The sequence below is a fragment of the Sarcophilus harrisii genome, chromosome 1 (assembly GCF_902635505.1).
Source record: "Sarcophilus harrisii chromosome 1, mSarHar1.11, whole genome shotgun sequence".
Taxonomy (NCBI): Eukaryota; Metazoa; Chordata; class Mammalia; order Dasyuromorphia; family Dasyuridae; genus Sarcophilus; species Sarcophilus harrisii.
The window spans coordinates 467,487,973-467,506,696 of record NC_045426.1 but is presented as its reverse complement, the minus strand read 5'-3'; the positions used below and the strand labels follow the sequence as shown (position 1 = coordinate 467,506,696).

At 31.1% G+C, this 18,724-nt stretch overlaps 1 protein-coding gene across 1 annotated transcript in view; it reads left to right on the top strand.

Moving 5' to 3' along the window:
* Positions 1-18,724, top strand: part of RP1 (RP1 axonemal microtubule associated) — a 582,455-nt gene that overhangs the window by 419,329 nt on the left and 144,402 nt on the right. The window contains exons 38-43 of the mRNA XM_031946393.1: positions 973-1,051; positions 6,298-6,429; positions 9,403-9,584; positions 10,107-10,193; positions 14,035-14,167; positions 17,078-17,229. Of these exons, the coding sequence (XP_031802253.1) occupies positions 973-1,051; positions 6,298-6,429; positions 9,403-9,584; positions 10,107-10,193; positions 14,035-14,167; positions 17,078-17,229 (765 nt within the window). The remainder of the gene's footprint in view (positions 1-972; positions 1,052-6,297; positions 6,430-9,402; positions 9,585-10,106; positions 10,194-14,034; positions 14,168-17,077; positions 17,230-18,724) is intronic.

Here is an 18,724-nt window from a genome sequence, read left to right as displayed (position 1 = left end):
AAATATTGCATATGTCTTGTTTGCACAGTTATTTATGTTTGCTCCATTATATTTTGAGCATTGTTTTTATGTTTTTTAAATCCTTATTTTATATCCCCAGTATTTAACATGGCATTTTGTGTCTAGTAGGTGATTAATAAAAATCTGTTGACTAATTGATGAGATGAATAACGGTTTATCCTGCTTGATAAGAATTCACTTAAAAAAGAAAAAAACTTTAGTTAACTACCAATTGGTTGAGGTTCAATAGCTATTGCCTTAAGATTAATCTATCTTGTTCTATTTCCTTTTTTTTTTTTGGCAAACCCTAGTAGCTTTATTTGATTTTCAGCCACACTCTAGCTTTGTTGTTTCTGCAAAAAGAAAATCTTCAAAAATATCAAGATGTTTTGTTCTCCCTGATTCATTTATTTCTCTTTCTGAAAAATTATCACCCAGTCTCAGGTTTCCTTCTGTACCATCTTAATGTTCTCCCAAATCAAATCCAAATTGTCCTTCAAATCCTTATTCCTGTTTTCTGAATGCTGAGCATTTAGAGTTTGTGACAATGAGAGTATTTTTTCCAGACATATGACCTATTCTCAGCTAGCCTTCATATCTGCATAAAAAAGTGATGATATCTTTAATGGAACTTTAAATAGGCAGCAGAAATGTTAGGCAAGATTGTCCTTAGCTGTAGGTTGACATCTGTGTCAGATGATGGGGAATAATCAAAGGAGCACGAGAATCAGGAAATGGGACACTGAAGTCCTAGGCTAGAGTAGTCCAGAAATTAACTGGAAAGGTTGCTAATGTCTCTGAACTTCCCTAAAACTTAGTGATCTCTTCTTCCCTTCTGAGACTCTCACCAGCTCTAAAATGACCCAAATTTATAGAATGGATTGGATAGAATATAACTTAAGAGAGAGAATGACTAATCTCTTTTTTCTATGGGTTCCTTACTCCCCAGTTTAATTCTTTCTTTCATTGCAGGTAGAGTTTTTCACAGTTAAAGCAGTGCATCTTGGTAAACTACATCAGATTATTCTTGGATTTCAAAGTCTGAAAAAAGGTACAGTTACTTCTAATACAAAATAATTACCTGCACATTGACTGTACAGCTTGAATACACTAAATACATTGGGAATTTAATAAGGGGTTGTAACTTTAATTCAACATACTGTTTTGATAGATTAATTTAGTATTGTTCCTACATAAGGACATGCAAGAAATTTTTACAAAGCTTATATCAAATCTGTATGTCATTAATGCAATTAAATAAATATATTAGGATGTTAAGGGAAGCACATTTATTCTATACTAATCAGAATGTTTCATAACTCCTATGAAATTTGGCCTGTTTCATTCCCTCCTTCAATCTTTTGACAAAGCAACACAGTATCAAATTGTACTATAGCAGCTTAGTAAGGTGATTTTGTTTGGTGAAATATGCCAGTAGGCTTTCCTAAAGCTTGTTTTAACTCCTATAAAAGATAACTCATGTTTCTCAAAGCAAGAATATGCTTCAAAGAATTGAAGATTTATATGGGTCTCATAGGTTCATGACTCTGCATAGAATATATATAGACCGGATTTGGATTCTAGACTCCTGACTTCAGGTCTTCTTAGTCACCTTATTTTAACAGAAAAATTACCAACATGGAATATGCTTATTTATTTATTTATTCATTCATTCATTTATCTATTTATTTTTTTCATTCATTTATCCATCTATCTGTCTGTCTAGCTATTTATTGTGTCATTCACTGTTAACAACAGAAAAATAGTGTAAAAAGATTGTGTTACTTGAAGTTTCTGATTACCCTTTTTAGACACTACCACTTAAACTTGCTAGTGTTTTATATTCATAATTATGAGGAAATGAGGACAACTGATGGCACAATGGACAGAGTGCCAGCCCTGCAGTAAGGAAGAGTAATTTTCCTGAGTTCAAATCTGTCCTCAGACACTTTCTACTCTGTGATGCTGAACAAGTCACTTAATCTTGTTGGCCTCAGTTTCCTCATCTGTAAAATTATCCAAAGGGGGGAAATGGCAAATTACTTCAGTATCTTTGCCAAGAAAACACCAAATGTGGAACACAAAGAGTTGTATATAACTGAAAATGACTGAACAGCAAAAATGAGAGAATGGATACCTAGAATCAAAAATCGTTCTAATGAATTTACTCTTTCTCATCTTCCCATGTCAAATATGTTGCCAAGACCTGTTGCTTTTATCTTTGTCACTTCTCTCACCTAAAGCCTTTTCTCTCCTCTGATATTGTCATTAGCTTAAGGCAGATCCTCCTCATCTTATACCTGTAATATTGCAATAGCTGTTCTCCATGTATCTTTTCCTATTCTAATCCTAATTCCTAAAATGTAGGTGTGACTTTTTCACCTCATCTCAACCAAGTAATAAACTCCAATGACTCCCTTTGACCCTCAGGAACAAATATGGAGTTCTCTTTTTGTATTCAAAACTTTGCCTAATTTGTCCTTTACCTTTCCCAATTTTCTTATATTTTACACATTCTTCATTCCTTACCCAGCACTACCTTCCTTACTATTTCTCAAATAAGAAACTCCATCTCCAGATCCAAGCATTTTCACTGACTTTTTCCCCTTATACTTAGAATGCTCTAGAATAACAGTTAGGATTCACAGTTATATTTCCAGATCTGCCATTTAACTTCTGTGACTATAGCTTAGTAATTTTAACTTTGTCCTCTGTTTTGATATATAAATATGTGATGATTGAATAAATATAATCACAAAAATTGAACTTATTGGCCAGTATTTATACATAAATACAAATATACACACATATCTATATGCATATCTATCTAGATATAAACTATATATAACAATATAAATATATACATAATTTATATATGTATAAGTATACATGAGAGACAGAGATGACAGGTGACATTGACACTTGATGAAAAGATCATGTACTCATATATGCATATACATAAGTATAAATACATGCATCTAAACAAACATATGTTGACTTTCCCCTCATACCTAGAATGCTCTAGAATAGCATTTAGGATACACAGGTTTTATTTCCAGAACTGCCATTTAACTTCTATGACTTCAGCTTGGCAATTTTAACTTTGCCCTCTGTTTTGATACATAAATATATAATGAGTTAATGCATATAATCACAAAAATTGAACTTATTGGCCAGCATTTATACATAAATACAAATATACACACATATCTATATACATATCTATCTATATATAAACTATATATATAGCATAAACATATAGTACATATATAATATAAATATATAAACATATATATTTATACATAGCATAATATACATATATACATAATATATATGTATATGTATACATGAGAGTCAGAGATAACAGATGATTGACACTTAATGAGAGGATCATGTACTCATATATGCATATATACAGGTATAAATACATACATCTAAACAAATATATGTATTTGCAATATATGTTGCACATGTATATAATGTATTTGTATATATATGTGTATATTTATATATATGTGCATGCATATGAGAATATGTATATATTTACATACATATACACATACATATAGCCTCCAAAGTCATAAGTATAGTGAACGACAAAGCTAGAAATATATTCTGTATATTCTAAATTAAAATTCTGACAAAGCAATATAGTTTAGATTAATGTAAAATAAATTCACTTAAAATTGTATATTTCTAGTTATGAGTTCTTATACAACTATGAATATTAAACACTGACAGGTTTAAGATAGAGCTTGGTAATCAGCAATATCAAGAATCTTTACATTTTTATAATTTTTTCCATTTTGAAAAATGTCAGGCAAAGATAAGAAAAAAACATATTTTTCTCTTTAGGATGAATATGTATGTGGTATACATGTGTATATGCATTTATCAACATGTATCAATGTATATTATCAACATATATAAATTATTGTGCTTTCTGTTTTGTTTTGTTTTTTAACTGGGATAACATAAAGGAAAGGAAAATGATGTGTATGAGGAAAAGCAGTGGTTTGGACTTATTATCCTGTGATTTTACTAATATGGAAAATTCCTAATATAGAAACTTTCTCCATCATAGATCTTCAGTTTGTCTGTGACACTGAATCTGTGACACTTGACCTTAGCTACATCATCAGAGGAGACAGACCTTGAACTCTAATGTTTTTGACCTAAAGGCTGACTCTCCTGTACTAGTTTTATTTGCATTAACATGTTATCTCCCTAATATATCCTATAAGTTGTTAAAAATAATTCAACTCCACCTATTTGAAGAATAATTGTCAAAATCTCAGAGTATATGCTACTTCAATCAACCAGGTTCTTCTCAACAAAAGCTGGTTACCACTTTTTAGTGACCCATAGAAACAGCAGTTTCTATATATATTATATATACTATATATAGTTACAATAAATTTTCTACAAGGATTACTGAATTACTACATTAGCAAAAATTCATATTATGATCATTTACTTCACCCTGCCTTTAAAGTACCTAATTGTATGCTCAGTTTTCACTCAGTAATTTACTATGCACTTTGCAGTGTCTTCAGGGAGCTGAAGAGAGAGTAGCTGAAATACATCTCATTTGTTTTTGACTTATATTTCAACTCCTATTATCTTTGCTATCTCATATATCCTGAGCTTCCTGCAGTATACATAAAAGCAAAACTAGCACAGTGGCCCATGGACTTAGAGGTTGTGTGCCTTAATTTTTCCTCTATTGCTGTCAGAATGTGTCTTTTTAAAATTTCTTTTTACTAATTCACTTCTGAAAAGGCTAGATATCACTTGTCTGAGATAAGGAATGTGATTTCTGGCAAGTACTCATTATCAAAAAAATACTATAATGAAAAGTTATAAGTGTGTTTATATATATGCATAAAACCTTAATAATTTGTCATATAATATGAAGAATATATGACCAAGATTACTGATGATTAGCTAAATTCAAGTTTTAAAAGATATAATCAAATGATTACATTCATTCATATATAGACAAGCATTCTCAATTAGAATCTGTATTTATTAAATGTTTCTTGTGAAAGCATCTTAATAGCCATATGGAGTTATTTTTCTAAAAAATAACATTTATTTTTAATATTCTCTTCTTTTAAAATTTTGAGTTCTGAATTTTCTCCCTTCTTTGTGTCACCTCCTTTACCTGTATATATGCATATATGAGTACACATGGGTAGAGGAGAAGGCAAGCAATATCATATCAATTAAACATGCAAAATCATGTAAAACATAGCTCCATATTAACCATATTTTAAAAAGCAAGGAAAATAAAGAGAGAAAATACACTTCACTGCAGAGCTCATCACTGGTGAAGTCTTTTGGAATTGTCTTGAGTCATTGTATTGATCAGAATAGTTAAGTCTTTCACAGTTGATTATCATTCCAATATTGTTGTTACTCTGCACAATGATGTTCTGGTTCACTTCATTTTGCAGTATATTCTATAGATCTTGCCATATTTTTTTTTTCTTTTCTGAGACCACACCCCTCATAAATTTTTTATAGCATAACAGTATTCCATCACAATCATATACCACAACTTGTTCAGAATTATTATTATCCCTTAGATTTCTAATTCTTAACTATCACAAAACAGCTGCCATAAATATTTTTATACATGTAGGTCCTTATCATTTTTCTTTGATCTATTTAGGATATAGACTTGGTAATGCTGGGTCAGAGTTTGTGCAGTTTTATAGCCTTATGGATACAGCTTCAAATTGTTCTTCAATTTGGTTGGATCAGTTCACAATTACATTAGCCCTCCTAAAATGCATTAGCCCTTGAATTTTTCCATATGCCCTCCAACATTTGTCATTTTTCTTTCTGTTCATATTAGCTAATCTCATAAGTATGAGGTGGTACCTTAGAGTTGTTATAATTTGAATTTCTCTAATCAACAATGATTTAGAGCCTTTGTCACATGAACTTAGATAGCTTTGACTTTCTAAAAACTATCTTTATATCCTTTGACTATATATCATTTGGGGAATGACTCTTATTTGTATAAATTTGACTCAGTTCCAATCTCAATATACATTAGAGCAATGAAGTCTTTATGAAGTAAACTTGCTGAAATTTTTTAAAAATATTGCTTCACTATGATACCTTTTAGCAAAATGTAGTTTCCCTGACGATCTCTTTTTATTAGGTCTATTTTTGCTTTTGTTATATCTAAGATCCTGATTGCATGTTGCTGAAGTATGTTAGATCTCTCTCTAATCCTTCATTTTAATTCATTGTGTGTCTTTCTCTTTCATTTATTTTAAACAGATAATTGGTTTTTGGATGAAGTTGTTATAAAGGAAGGACATACTTCTGTCATCACTCATATCTTTACTTATCAAAACTGGATCAGTAAACATTCAGAAAAAAAATTTAGTGAAGCTATAATTCCGCTGAAAGGTAATACTGGTCTTGTTTGGATGTTACTCTGATATTGTTCAATCTAGAAAAGGATAATAGTTTCCAATATGCCAGTAGTTCAACTACAATCCCTGTAGATCTAAATAATACTTAAAATTTCCATATGAACAGGATTCATTAACTAGGATTCAAAGTTTAATTTACTAAATGATGAAAATGAGTAAAATTAGAGGCTTATTGCCTTCAACTTTGTATTTCATGAGCTTGACATACCATGGATATAAACACATCAAAAAAGAAATAAAATGATGCTTGGATGTTTGGGTATTGATCTTAAAATATTTTATCAAATGTTTCTGTACTGTTGAGGGGGAGATTCCTGAATATGATTGTCTACAGGTGAACTGTGTATAAATTGAAAATAAAGATAATTTGAAGACCAAAATGGTAGAGCTGCATCTTTATCAATTTACTCTCCATTAAAATAATAGAATCTTAGAATATTAGACCTGAAGGATCCCTTACAGTTCATATTATCTACCCTCTTTCATTTATAGTTGGGATTGAGATTGAAAAAGGTTACAGAGTGTAAGGCAGATGATTGATCTAAATTGTTGATTAATTGATTGAAGTCTTATAACTCAATCAACTTAAAACCCACTATCATAAAGTTCATGAACCCCGCCCCCTTTTTTTGGACTATAATTTTGCATGAAAATGAATAAAATGAAATAGTATAAAGTAATAGAGATTATCTGCTCCAGATCTGTTTTTGAAACAGATTAGGTCACAGAGGTGTTGAAAAATTAAAAGGTGTAATTAAGATCTAAAAGCTAATTTGTGATGGAGATGGGTATTAGAACTTAGATCTCCTCCACTTGATGTCAAAAGTTAGCTAACAGTCTAGGTATTTAACATAACCAAATCTTTATAAGTGAGTTCCTATCAGTGACTGATTTTTATATCTACTTTCAATAATTTTTTCTTAATGAAGAAAAATTTGTATAATAATTCTTAAATTTCATGTATTCTGGAACACAAGTTATATATATTGTCATTTTAAAATGAATTTGATATTTTTGCTTATGTGCAATTATGAATTCATTTAATACTTAATAATATGTTATGTAATGCAATTTGTCATTGTATACAATACATGGTACTAATAGAAAGAAAACTCAGCCCCAAATTTATAATTCATCTTCAAATTAAGCTTTCATAGAGCTTTTTCTCATAAAGATAACTGACAGCTGTCTATTGTTCATTAAAAATCTACTTCAAAGCCTAGTAGCCTATGAGTAAAATGATATTATCTATGGGAAGGATTGTAAATTAGTCAATGAATTATTTTTCAAGAGATTTGTGAACAATACCATATATTTCTTTAAATAATGCAAGTAGGAACATGTGGCTAAGATTAAAAGTATTTTTAAAAAATTCTCAAATTCTTAAATAGAAACAAGATGAACATTCAAAAATAGAAAATTCTCCACCTCTTCTAGGTTACAATTGGGAATACTGCTGAATTAGCCCTTTATATTTCTATTATATGAAAACATCCAAAATGCCTGGTTTTTATTATTGGGGAATTCTCAGAAGAACAAGGCACCATTCAAAACATTGCTTACTAAAACCCTCATTTCTTCTTCATTATAACTCTAAGAGCTTCCATGTATTATTTCACTTGATTCTTACAATAGCCCCATGGAGTAGGGCTATTGTAAGAATCAAGTGAAATAATACATGATACTTTACTATCCATGGAGTAGATAGTAAAGCATCATCATTTCTATTATCCCAATGAGAAAATTGAGCCATTAAACAACTGTCTCTAAATCATATAATTAATTAGTTATAAAACCTATGTGTCTTGAGACTAAATCCAAGATTTTTTTTTTTTTTTTTTTTTTTTTTTTTTTACTATCCACCAGTAGCTCATTCACTTACTCAGAAGGCTCTCCTAGATCCTCAGCTTGGATCTGGACTGCTGTAGCCTGATCCCATTCTTCCTAGCCAATTGTATGTGTGAAGCCTTTGTTCCAGCTAGGTCATTTATGGTACTATTTGGTTCATAGAACTCCCATATGTTTTTTTTTGTTTGTTTGTTTGTTTGTTTTTCTCTCCTGTTTATCCAAATTTTTGCCATTCATTCATGGACTATCTCTGGTTCTGTCTCTTTTAGATGAATGTTCAAACACCATAGGTCTCGTTGGTTTCTTCCCTCTCTAAACTTAGAGCACATTTTTTTTCTGAAAGGCATGTTATTTCTTAATAATGTGATAACTTGTGTGGTTATTTTTTCTTGTGTGTTTTACATTGCTACATTCCATAATGAATGATAAAGCTAAACTTAGTGTGTATTATGTTCCAGGTTCTGTATCAAGAACTAGGGATATATGTGAAAGTCAGTCCTTGCTCTCAAGGAGTTTATGTTGTAAGGGGAGATAGAAGTGAGGGAATGAGCACACACAGCCACAGTTTGAAAATTATCTAGAAATGATTTGAAGGTCAGATTCTGTGGAAGATGAGGTGAAAACACATTATTCAAAAAAACAGAATCTCAAAAAGCAGAGTCCAGGTTCTGATGAGAGGAGTGGGAAAAAGATAACAGTTTTAATGAGTGGGTGTGATTTTGGGTTATGCTTCACTAAAAAAGGATTTATGCCACTATCTAATAATAATGTTAGAGTACTTTGATTTTTCAAAGCTTCTTTTCATTTGCTCCTCACAGCAGACTATGCATTAGGTTCAATAAGTATTTTTCTCATTTTATAAATGAATAAATTGAGGATTTGAAAGGCTGTTATTTGTTGTATTATTACAAATATCAGAGGCAATATTTGAATCTAGATCTTTACTGACTTTGATTCCAGTGCTCTTTCCACCCCAAAATGCTGGCTAATACATTTAATATTTTCTCTCTCTTCTCTCTTTCTCTTTCCTCCATCTATCCATCCATTCATCAACATCCATCTATCCATCTATCTATTGTTATTTTTTTTTTAATTATAGAGGCAAATGTGATCCCTGCAGTGATAAAAGACTCCCCTGTTACCAGCAAAGGTCAGTGGCAAATGTGGCTCTCTGCATCTCCCTTACCAGAAAACATTCCAGATATTCAATTGATTGTATTTGGAATGAGAGGGAAATCTCCTGTGCAGAAAATTGAGAACTTGAAAAATGATCCATTTTTGGTAAGTTTATACTAATATTACCTTTTCTTTATGTCTTGGTCTTGCTTGTTTTTCAAATGTCATTTTAATAGGTTGACTAAAAAATAGTTATAACCATGGCATTTGGACTGTTTCCTAACTTTTGTAATTTGTTGTGTCAATCTCGATAAATTTAAAGTTATTGAAAATCATCAAGAAATTCTATAAAGATATGGTCAGCAAAGCTTCCAGAATGCTTTTGCAGACATTAAAGGGTGCAAAAGAATTCAAAGTGCTTAAAAATTGTTTTGAATCATTCTGCCAACTCTCAGACACTATCATATCTTGGCTGCCTTCTTGATAATTTAGTCTAGCTGCTTGAAATTTTCCCCCCAAAGGATGGAACTTTCTAATGCTTTAGCAAGTATGTTTTAAGGAACTACCACTGCTCATATGCTATCCTTTTTTAGAGACTACCAAAGACATAAAAATCATTTGATTATGTTATGGAAAGATCAATGTTCATAAAGCCTTTCTTTTAACTCTAGTTTTGTTATTTCACAGTTGCACATTGATGACATTGGTGACATCACAAAAGTTTCTTTTTTATTACCTGACTCATGTTTGAAGAAAGGAATTAAGCTATACAAGGTACTGTTTAGTATTGTATATAGAATATATTTAAATCACTGCAAGAAACATTATTTTTTTGAACTAATTCTTTTTGGAATATTGAATTCTGCATAGTTTAGAAATGTCATTTCCCCAGTAAACAAACACGATTCTTCCTACCCCTTGAGAAAAGTTGAGTGAGATATTATAAATCTATGGAGGGAAAGAAATGTCCTTAAAGTCCTGAATCATTGCTTGTCAGGGACAATATCTCTGATTGAAATTCATAGTGAGGGGATTGGACTAGAGAGGCTCAGAATTCCCTGCCTATTCTACTACTATGAACTGTGATCCTATGATATACAACCCTGAAAGGAGGTGCGGTCTAGATATGGATTTCAGGTTCTACTGAGGCTAGAATTCTCTTTGTTCCCGGGAGCTTTTACTAAGAGGAAAAAAGATTTCCTAAACTACTCTGAGTAAAAATTGTCTGATGGAGAAAAGATAAAGGACCTCTGGGGCCTGATTAAGGCATTGTTCATATTTGATGCTGACACCTTCCCTTTTTCTCCCTGTTCTTGTTTGTAGAAGAGTGTAGAGTTCAAAGAAGCTACTTTATCCTCCACACATAAGAAAACATGTTTTTAGCACCAACTAGGCTATGGATCAAAGAACTAAGTGAAATACTAGGCACTATTTAAAGTAAAATTTTTACCTGGCTGGATCATATTTCTGACTTCACATCAATCCTATTTTCATGCAAATATTCCATTTTTCTATCCATTCTGCCTTATTCTCTTCCTATTTTTCCTCTTGTAAGATATTTGCAGTTGACATTTATGGAGGGATCACTGTATACAGGTCTTTGTGTTCCAGTTGTCTATATTACTTATTTGGGGCTCAAATTTTATTTTAATATTTATTTTTTGTATTGCTCCACTCTAATATGGGAATGGCTTGTTTTCCTAACTAGACGGTAAATGCTCCATACTCCTGGGAATTGCTCCGATAGTATAGGATGATGTTATGAAAATAATAGGCACTAAATAAATATGATGAATGGATAAATTATTTAATTAATAAAGATCTCATTGCCTTTTCTCTCATTTTCTATTGCATCCTTTTTTTTCCCATTTCTCCTTTTCTGAGCATAATGTGCTTTTTAATATTATGAAAATTCTGCCACACTTAATTTTTAAAGAGAAGATGAATATGGAATATTTGGCTTAATGAAATGAAAATTACTGACCTAGAAGAAAGGGATGATTATTTTTTTACTCATACTGGTCTTCATTACAAATTTGTTTTTAGTCAATTCTTCTTCATAAGAAAAAATATATAATAAGAATACTTACTTGCACTGAAGGTGTCAACTGCAAAGTTGAGAATAATCTGATAGAAGATTTTTTTGGTTAAAAAAAAAAAACACTTATACCTAAGAATTTCTTTTGAGAAAACCTGATTTGACCCAAGAAATTTGAAATACAAATGTATGGGATAAAATGTGTGTAAGTCAACTGTGACTAGTGTAGGGCTCAAAAATGATCCAGTAGTTACATTCTGAAAAGACTGATATTTCTTTGGAGTTCAACCTTGTTTAAGAATCTCTGAGTGAAAAAAGAGACTAATTCTGACTCTAGGTATTCAAAAAAAAAAGTTTATAGAGCAGAAAGAAGAGGCATCAGACCAGGAATAGATTAGTTCTTATAATTGAGGTGTCACGTTTAAAGACTATTTTTATTATAGGTATAAGAGTGAGAACACATCAGTTCTTACTCTTAATACTATAGTAATAAAAGTAAAACAAAATAGGGTGGTGCTCCTTAAGGCAGTGGGGAAGAATTGGGTCTGAGCTGAACAGTAAGGTTGAAAAGGAGACTGCATCAAGCCAAAAAAAAAAAAAAAAAAAACTGAGGCCGATACATTTTTTTTTAAAAAAAGATGTTTGGGGAACATGGGGTCTATATTTTAAGGGAAAGATGAGATCATATTTTTCTAAGTAATACAAAGTGACACATACATAGCTCCATAGGGAAAGGAATGGGGAGAGGAAGAATATATAACATAATAAAGTTTAATAGCAAGACTAGGCCCCTCACTGGTCTGAAATCCTTTTACACTAAAAAACTTACTTAGAATATTGTGAATGTTATAGTTACCCAGAAAATTTTGAATTCAGACATCAAAAGTAGTACATTTTTTTCTCAGATAAGGAAAAAGTAAAAGGAAAGATGAATAAAGATATGGTCAAAAGATAAGTAGAAAAATTACATTTTATACAGATGCATACATATTTTTATGTACTACCTAAATACATAAGAGAAAGTATAATGGAAAACTATTAGGAAAGAATGAAGAGTGTGACACTAGTATATTTCAAATTTAGTTATTAAGCAGTTATAATCAAAGTTATCTGGTATTGGATTTTGAAAAAAAAATGTTTATCAACAATAAACTACATAAATAATACCTAGAAACAAATTCAGACAGACGTCAGTGTTGACAAAACTGAAGAACACAGCCTCCTGGGGAAGGAAATTTTATATTTTACAATCATTGAAAAACATTCTGGCAAATAATAAAGTTCACTTAGCATCTTCTTTATGATATAATAATTGAAAGGAGATGAATATTCTCAACATCAAATATTGTGCTACAAGACAAATTAAAGGAACATACAAAGTTACATATTGCACCATCATATGTGGAGATATTTTTTAATAATAAGGCAAGGAATAGAATAAATCACTAGACAATTTTGGCTTTATTTTAAAAATTAAAAAGCTTTTGCATGAGTTCAATCTATGTAAGGTAAACTAAAAGATGAAATATATATGGTGAAAACCTAGCATTAAAATTCTCTAATAGAATCCTGACCTCCAAAATGTAGTTGGTACACATATATTAAAATAAATACCATTTTCCATCAGACAAGTGGTTAAAAGATGCAAATTGATAAAAAGAAATTCAAAGTAAAATGTTCAAAATCGATACTTGTCACTTGTATGAAATTTAATTCCATAAACATTTAATACACAAGTATAAGACACTGTGCTTAATTGATAATAACACAAAGTTTTCTTTAAGAGAATACTAATGACTATTAGGACTACCTCATCCCTGTTAATATAACAAAGAAACTAAAAGATAACAAAACTTATTTTTGCAGAGGATAAAGTAGTTCTAAAACTTTTTGAATATCAGTGGAATATACATACATATTATATATATATATATATATCAATTAAAGATTAAAACCAAATTTTAAAATATTGTTAATTCATTTAAAATAATAACAAACCTATTTTGTCAATACAAATAGCATGTTTTGTGAAAAAATATGAAAAATTGGAATAATTTTCCAAAACAAAGAAAAAAACTTAGTGAGAATTGTGGTATTACATTGTTTTTACATATTTTTCAAATCTCCTTAATATTTAACTTATAGAAGACAGTTCAATTCTCATATCTGCTTCATTTAATCTGTTGAAATACTTTGTTTAAATTTTATATGAAGTAAATCTAGTCTTACATGTAAATATAATTGGAAAAGAGAAGAATGCTTTAATATTAATACATATTAATAATATTAATAGAGGCCTTTTAAAAAGTGCTGGACAGTGGAATTAAAAGTATGCTAATCCAGTTCTCGTGGATGGTTGCATTGATTCAACCATTTTAGAAAACAATTGGGTATTATACAAGCGAAAAAAAAAAAAATCAAGCATTTGTTACATCCATGTTTCTTAAGGGTTTTAGTTATTCACTGTTGAAAACATAATAATTTCAGTACTGTAGGTATTTGAATGACCAAAATCTCTGTCTATTGAATAAAAATAAATTAATTTATAAGAACTGAATTCTTTTCTGTTGCCTGCAGCTCCGGCTCAAAGACATGGATACGAAGGAAGAATTGGCCTTTTATGTGGCAGACCAGTGGCTCTTTGATGAAGATGGATCAGAAAGTGTGACAGAGCTAGCGGCAGTTAGGCCAGAAAAGGAACCCCTAAGAGGTATCGTTGCTAAAATAAGAACTAGCCCTTCAAATGTTTTTTTTTTTCCTGAAATGTTTCATTAGGTTGTTCATTTCACATTAAAGAGGATCTAATTTTGGAAAAATTCCTATCAGTCACAAAGACTTTCGATGTGCTTTAGCCTTATTCCTATTTATAAGATTAGCACTAAAAATTATAACATCAAAGATTGAAAACCGCCCTCACTTCAGAGATAATAAATTTCAGGCTCAGAGAAATTCATTGATTTGCCCAAAGGCACACCAGTAGTAAGTGGCAGAATTGGAATTCAAACACAGAGTCCTCAATTCCAAATCTAGCACGATTTCCACAGAGCCTAGCAACATGTTTATCAATTTACTAATTTAGACAATTCGCCTTATTTATTCAGTTTAAGTGTGGAGGGGTCTGTGTTTGGTTTTTAATGCTCCATTATGATAAAAAAAAATTTTTTTAACTGCAGTAAGATTTTTTAATGATCACTATTATTATTCTTATCTTACAAGTGAGGAAACTGATGTAAATAGAAGTTACTTGTTCAAGGCTATATATCTTGGAAGTATCACAGGTTAGATTTATACTTGGGTGAGGCTTACTGATTTCAGGCTCATACTCTACACACTTGTTTACCTAAATACATCTCACAATCTTCCCTTTACATATATATGTAAATACATACATATTTGTAAATATATGTAAATTTGTGCATATATGTAAATATATACACATATATATGTATATATAAATATGTATATATGTACATATAAATGTATATACATATATAAATATGTATATATATACATATTTATATATATACATATATATATGAAAAATATAGAGAGAGATAGATGAATGTTTTATAGAAATAGAGAACTTGTTTTTTAGACCAATTCCTTAGTTACATATATTTGTGGTAATCTTTATCACCAAGGTATATAGAAATAGTTGGACAAAAACTCTTAGCATCTCTTGTGCTTCAGAACCAGAATGTTGGTGAAATTCCATAGGGAAAGGTTTCATAGCTCTTTATTTCTACAGTTAACACTGCCCTTGCTAAAATATTTTTGCCATGCTGCCTAAAGGAGCATGTATTACTTAACAATATGCTGTCATCTAGACATCATGGTAGATGATAATTATTGCTATCAGTGGGAAATGCTAATGCATATTGAAGGGAAGAGTTGAGCCACTTCCCCAGACCACATTAATTGGTAGTGGCAGCAATTATCTCACTGAGAGCCTAATATGCAATGCTGCTGATTTGGAATAGACATAGGAACCTCCCATTATGCTTCTTTCTCTCCTTGCCCATAAAATTCCAGAGCAGACAAGGAAACACTAACTAGATTTAAAAGCTATAATTAATATGAAGAGAACTTACTTAGATAACAGCTTTTATCCCTTTTTCTCTGAATGGAAATGAGAACATGAACATGGATCTAAAATGTAGCATTTGGATAACATCTGAAAATGGAAACTTATCATCAAAGAACTCAGATTTGGTGTTTTACTCTGCTATTCCTTCTGTATTCCTTAAAGAAAGAAAACATGACACTTTACATCATATTTGAATTAAAGGTGTTAGATCGTGATCTTGAGAAAATTATAGATACTGTTTATTTTCACTTCAGATACAATACCATGAACATAGTCAATATACAGTAAAATTAATTCATCCCCTTTACAGCTAGGGGAAATGAAACTCAGAGAAGGGGTGACTGGTTCAAGGTCATGTAAGCATTAAGTAGCAGAGTCATTATTCAAACACAGTACTTCTGATTCCAGTCCAGTACTTTTCACTCTATATCACACTACCCAAGGCCTATGGTTGTTATTTCTAACAGTTATTTATTAGGCATTAAATGGATGAATAAAGCATCTTATTTAGCACTTTCTTTGTACAAAATACTGTACAAAATACTATACTAAGCACTGGGGATATAAACAAAAAAGTAAGATAATCCTTACTCTCAAGCAGCTCACATTCTTTGGGGGGAAACAACATATATGGAAGATTTTATGTCCAAGTCAAATAGGAAAAAAAAAAAACCTCACATGACCCTTAGAATACAGTGGCAAACCAAATGGTAATATTTGAATGTTTTCTTGAATTTCATTTCCAGTTTCTGATGCTGAATGATTTGACATTATCAAAAACTTTGATAATAAGAACTTTCTTTTGGGGACCTTCAACAAATGTAGTTGTGGTACCTTCAGGAGCTCTTTCCAGGCTGCTAGATTGCGAATATTACTATTCCAAAATCCCTTGGGTCCTTTTCTTTTTCCATGATGATTTGAGGGGACATAGTATTCAATGAAATGGTGGTGGTGATTCAGCTCACTTGCCACATGTTACCTTCTGTTTCCCCCTTAGGGAACCTGTCTATTTCAGTTAGGTTGCCTTGACTACTCTGAGTGACAGTCGGCAATTGATGGTGATGGTCAAACCTTTATATTGAGACATTTTCTCTCCTGATAATAGTATGATGGCTAGGTTAGAAGGAAAACTGGTGATCTGGGCAGGGTTGCCACATCCAGTGTCCTATGCACCCTATTAGTGGCAATTGAAAAGCATTTATTACTGATGGTGATGAGGAAGGTTCTTTTTCTATAGCTTCTCTTTTCAGGGATGGCTATGGGATGAAGCTGGAAATAGATCTGGTGCCTTGGTGAACTCTGCTGTCCCCAGGGCTTATGAGCATCGCCACCATGGTTGGAAGGAGAAAATGCAGTCAAGGGCAGAGGAGTGGGGATTTGACTCATTGGAGAGCCTCTTATCTTCCCCACAGGCTACTTTGCTAAATCAGTTAGACTGGCTTACCTCTACAGTGGATAAACATTATTGATTCTGAATGTGCCTTTTTATGAAATTTTCCTTCCTTCTTTCTTTCTTTTTTTGTTTGTTTACAGATGTGTTTTACTTAGTTAATATCCACACGGGCATACAACCAGCATCAGGAACTGATATAGATATTTTTATCACAATATTTGGGGAAAATGGAGACTCTTGTCGAAGAAAACTCAGACACCCAGGGTTAAATTCCTGTTTTGAAAGAGGCAAGGTATAGTATGAGCTAAGCTAAAACATTCTGGATATGTGTGTACATGTTGGTGAGTGAGTATGTACATGTGTATATGAGCCACTAGAAACCTGATTGACTTTTAGAAAATGTCTATTTAAAAAAAAGAACAATTAAGACAAAAGTGACTAATTTTAAAGCACAGCTTCCAACATGTAATAGGTGAACAACAGATATTAATTGATGGTGATAAAATTATTATGGGTTTTCATCATCATCACTATGTATTTTGGCAACATTATTATTGAGCACCATTGAAAAATGGTGACCTAACAATGATTCAGATATAATTAGAAAAATAATGAATGATATTATGAACTCTTATGATAATTTGCATTTTCATTCTTTTGAATCAAAAAAATGAACATACTTTATTTTGATTCTTTTTTTAAAAAATCCTTTTATTTTACATTCATTTCTAACCAAATCCCTTGATTCCTTACTTTCCTGTGTGAAAAATATTTTTAAAAATTTCAGCAAAAACATTCAGCATGTCATTTGTTTCAGACAGCATATGTAGTACTCCCTTCTCATAGTCATAGACTTTTTCAATGAATGTGGGAAATGCTTTTCTCTTCTCTGAAGCCTACCCAATTAGATCACTTATTACACAACTTATAGTTTCATATTATTTGGCTTTACAGGTACATTGTTATGCTCCTTGGGAATTCTGTTTCCCAAATTCTGCTTATTTTACTTCATATCATCCAAATATCTTTTTAAGTTTCTATTTTTTATATTCATCATTTATTATAAAGCAATGATATTCCATTATATTAATGTGTTACAGTTTATTTAGCCATCATCCCAGTAACATAAACCTATTTCATTCAACTCGTTTTCTTTAAAAATAAAATTTTTTAATATATTATTTTATACCACCATGTTTTCCAATGAATCTATCCTCTCACCCTCCTAGAGAACTTTCCTTATAACATAATAAAAAAGAAAAAAAGTTCTACAGAATTAACCAATATATCAAACAAGTCTAACATTATATGTTGCATCTTGCTACCATAGCCTTCACCTCTGAAAAGAAGGGAAGTAAAGGAAATTTTTTATCTCTTACTTAGGGACAAGTTTAGTTCATATTTCATAGTTTCCAAATTCTGTTATTTTGTTGTCATTGTTTCTTTCATTTTCAGTTTTGAAGATACTATTTTTCTGGTTCCACTGGCTTTACTTTGTATCAGTTCATTTAAGTCTTTTTATTCTTTTCTGTATTTATCATTTTATATAGCACAGGAATATTTAATTATATCCATGTACCACAACTTGTTTAGTAATTTTCCAATAACCAGACATCTACTTTGTAGTAGTTTGCTGCTACAAAAAGCTTTACTATAAATATATTAGTACTTATAGAAATTGTCTTTTTACCTTTGATAAACTTGGGCCACATATCTAACAATACATTCTCTGAGATTAAGTGACTATTTTTTTTTTTGAAATTCCAAATGCATTCCAGAATGATTAG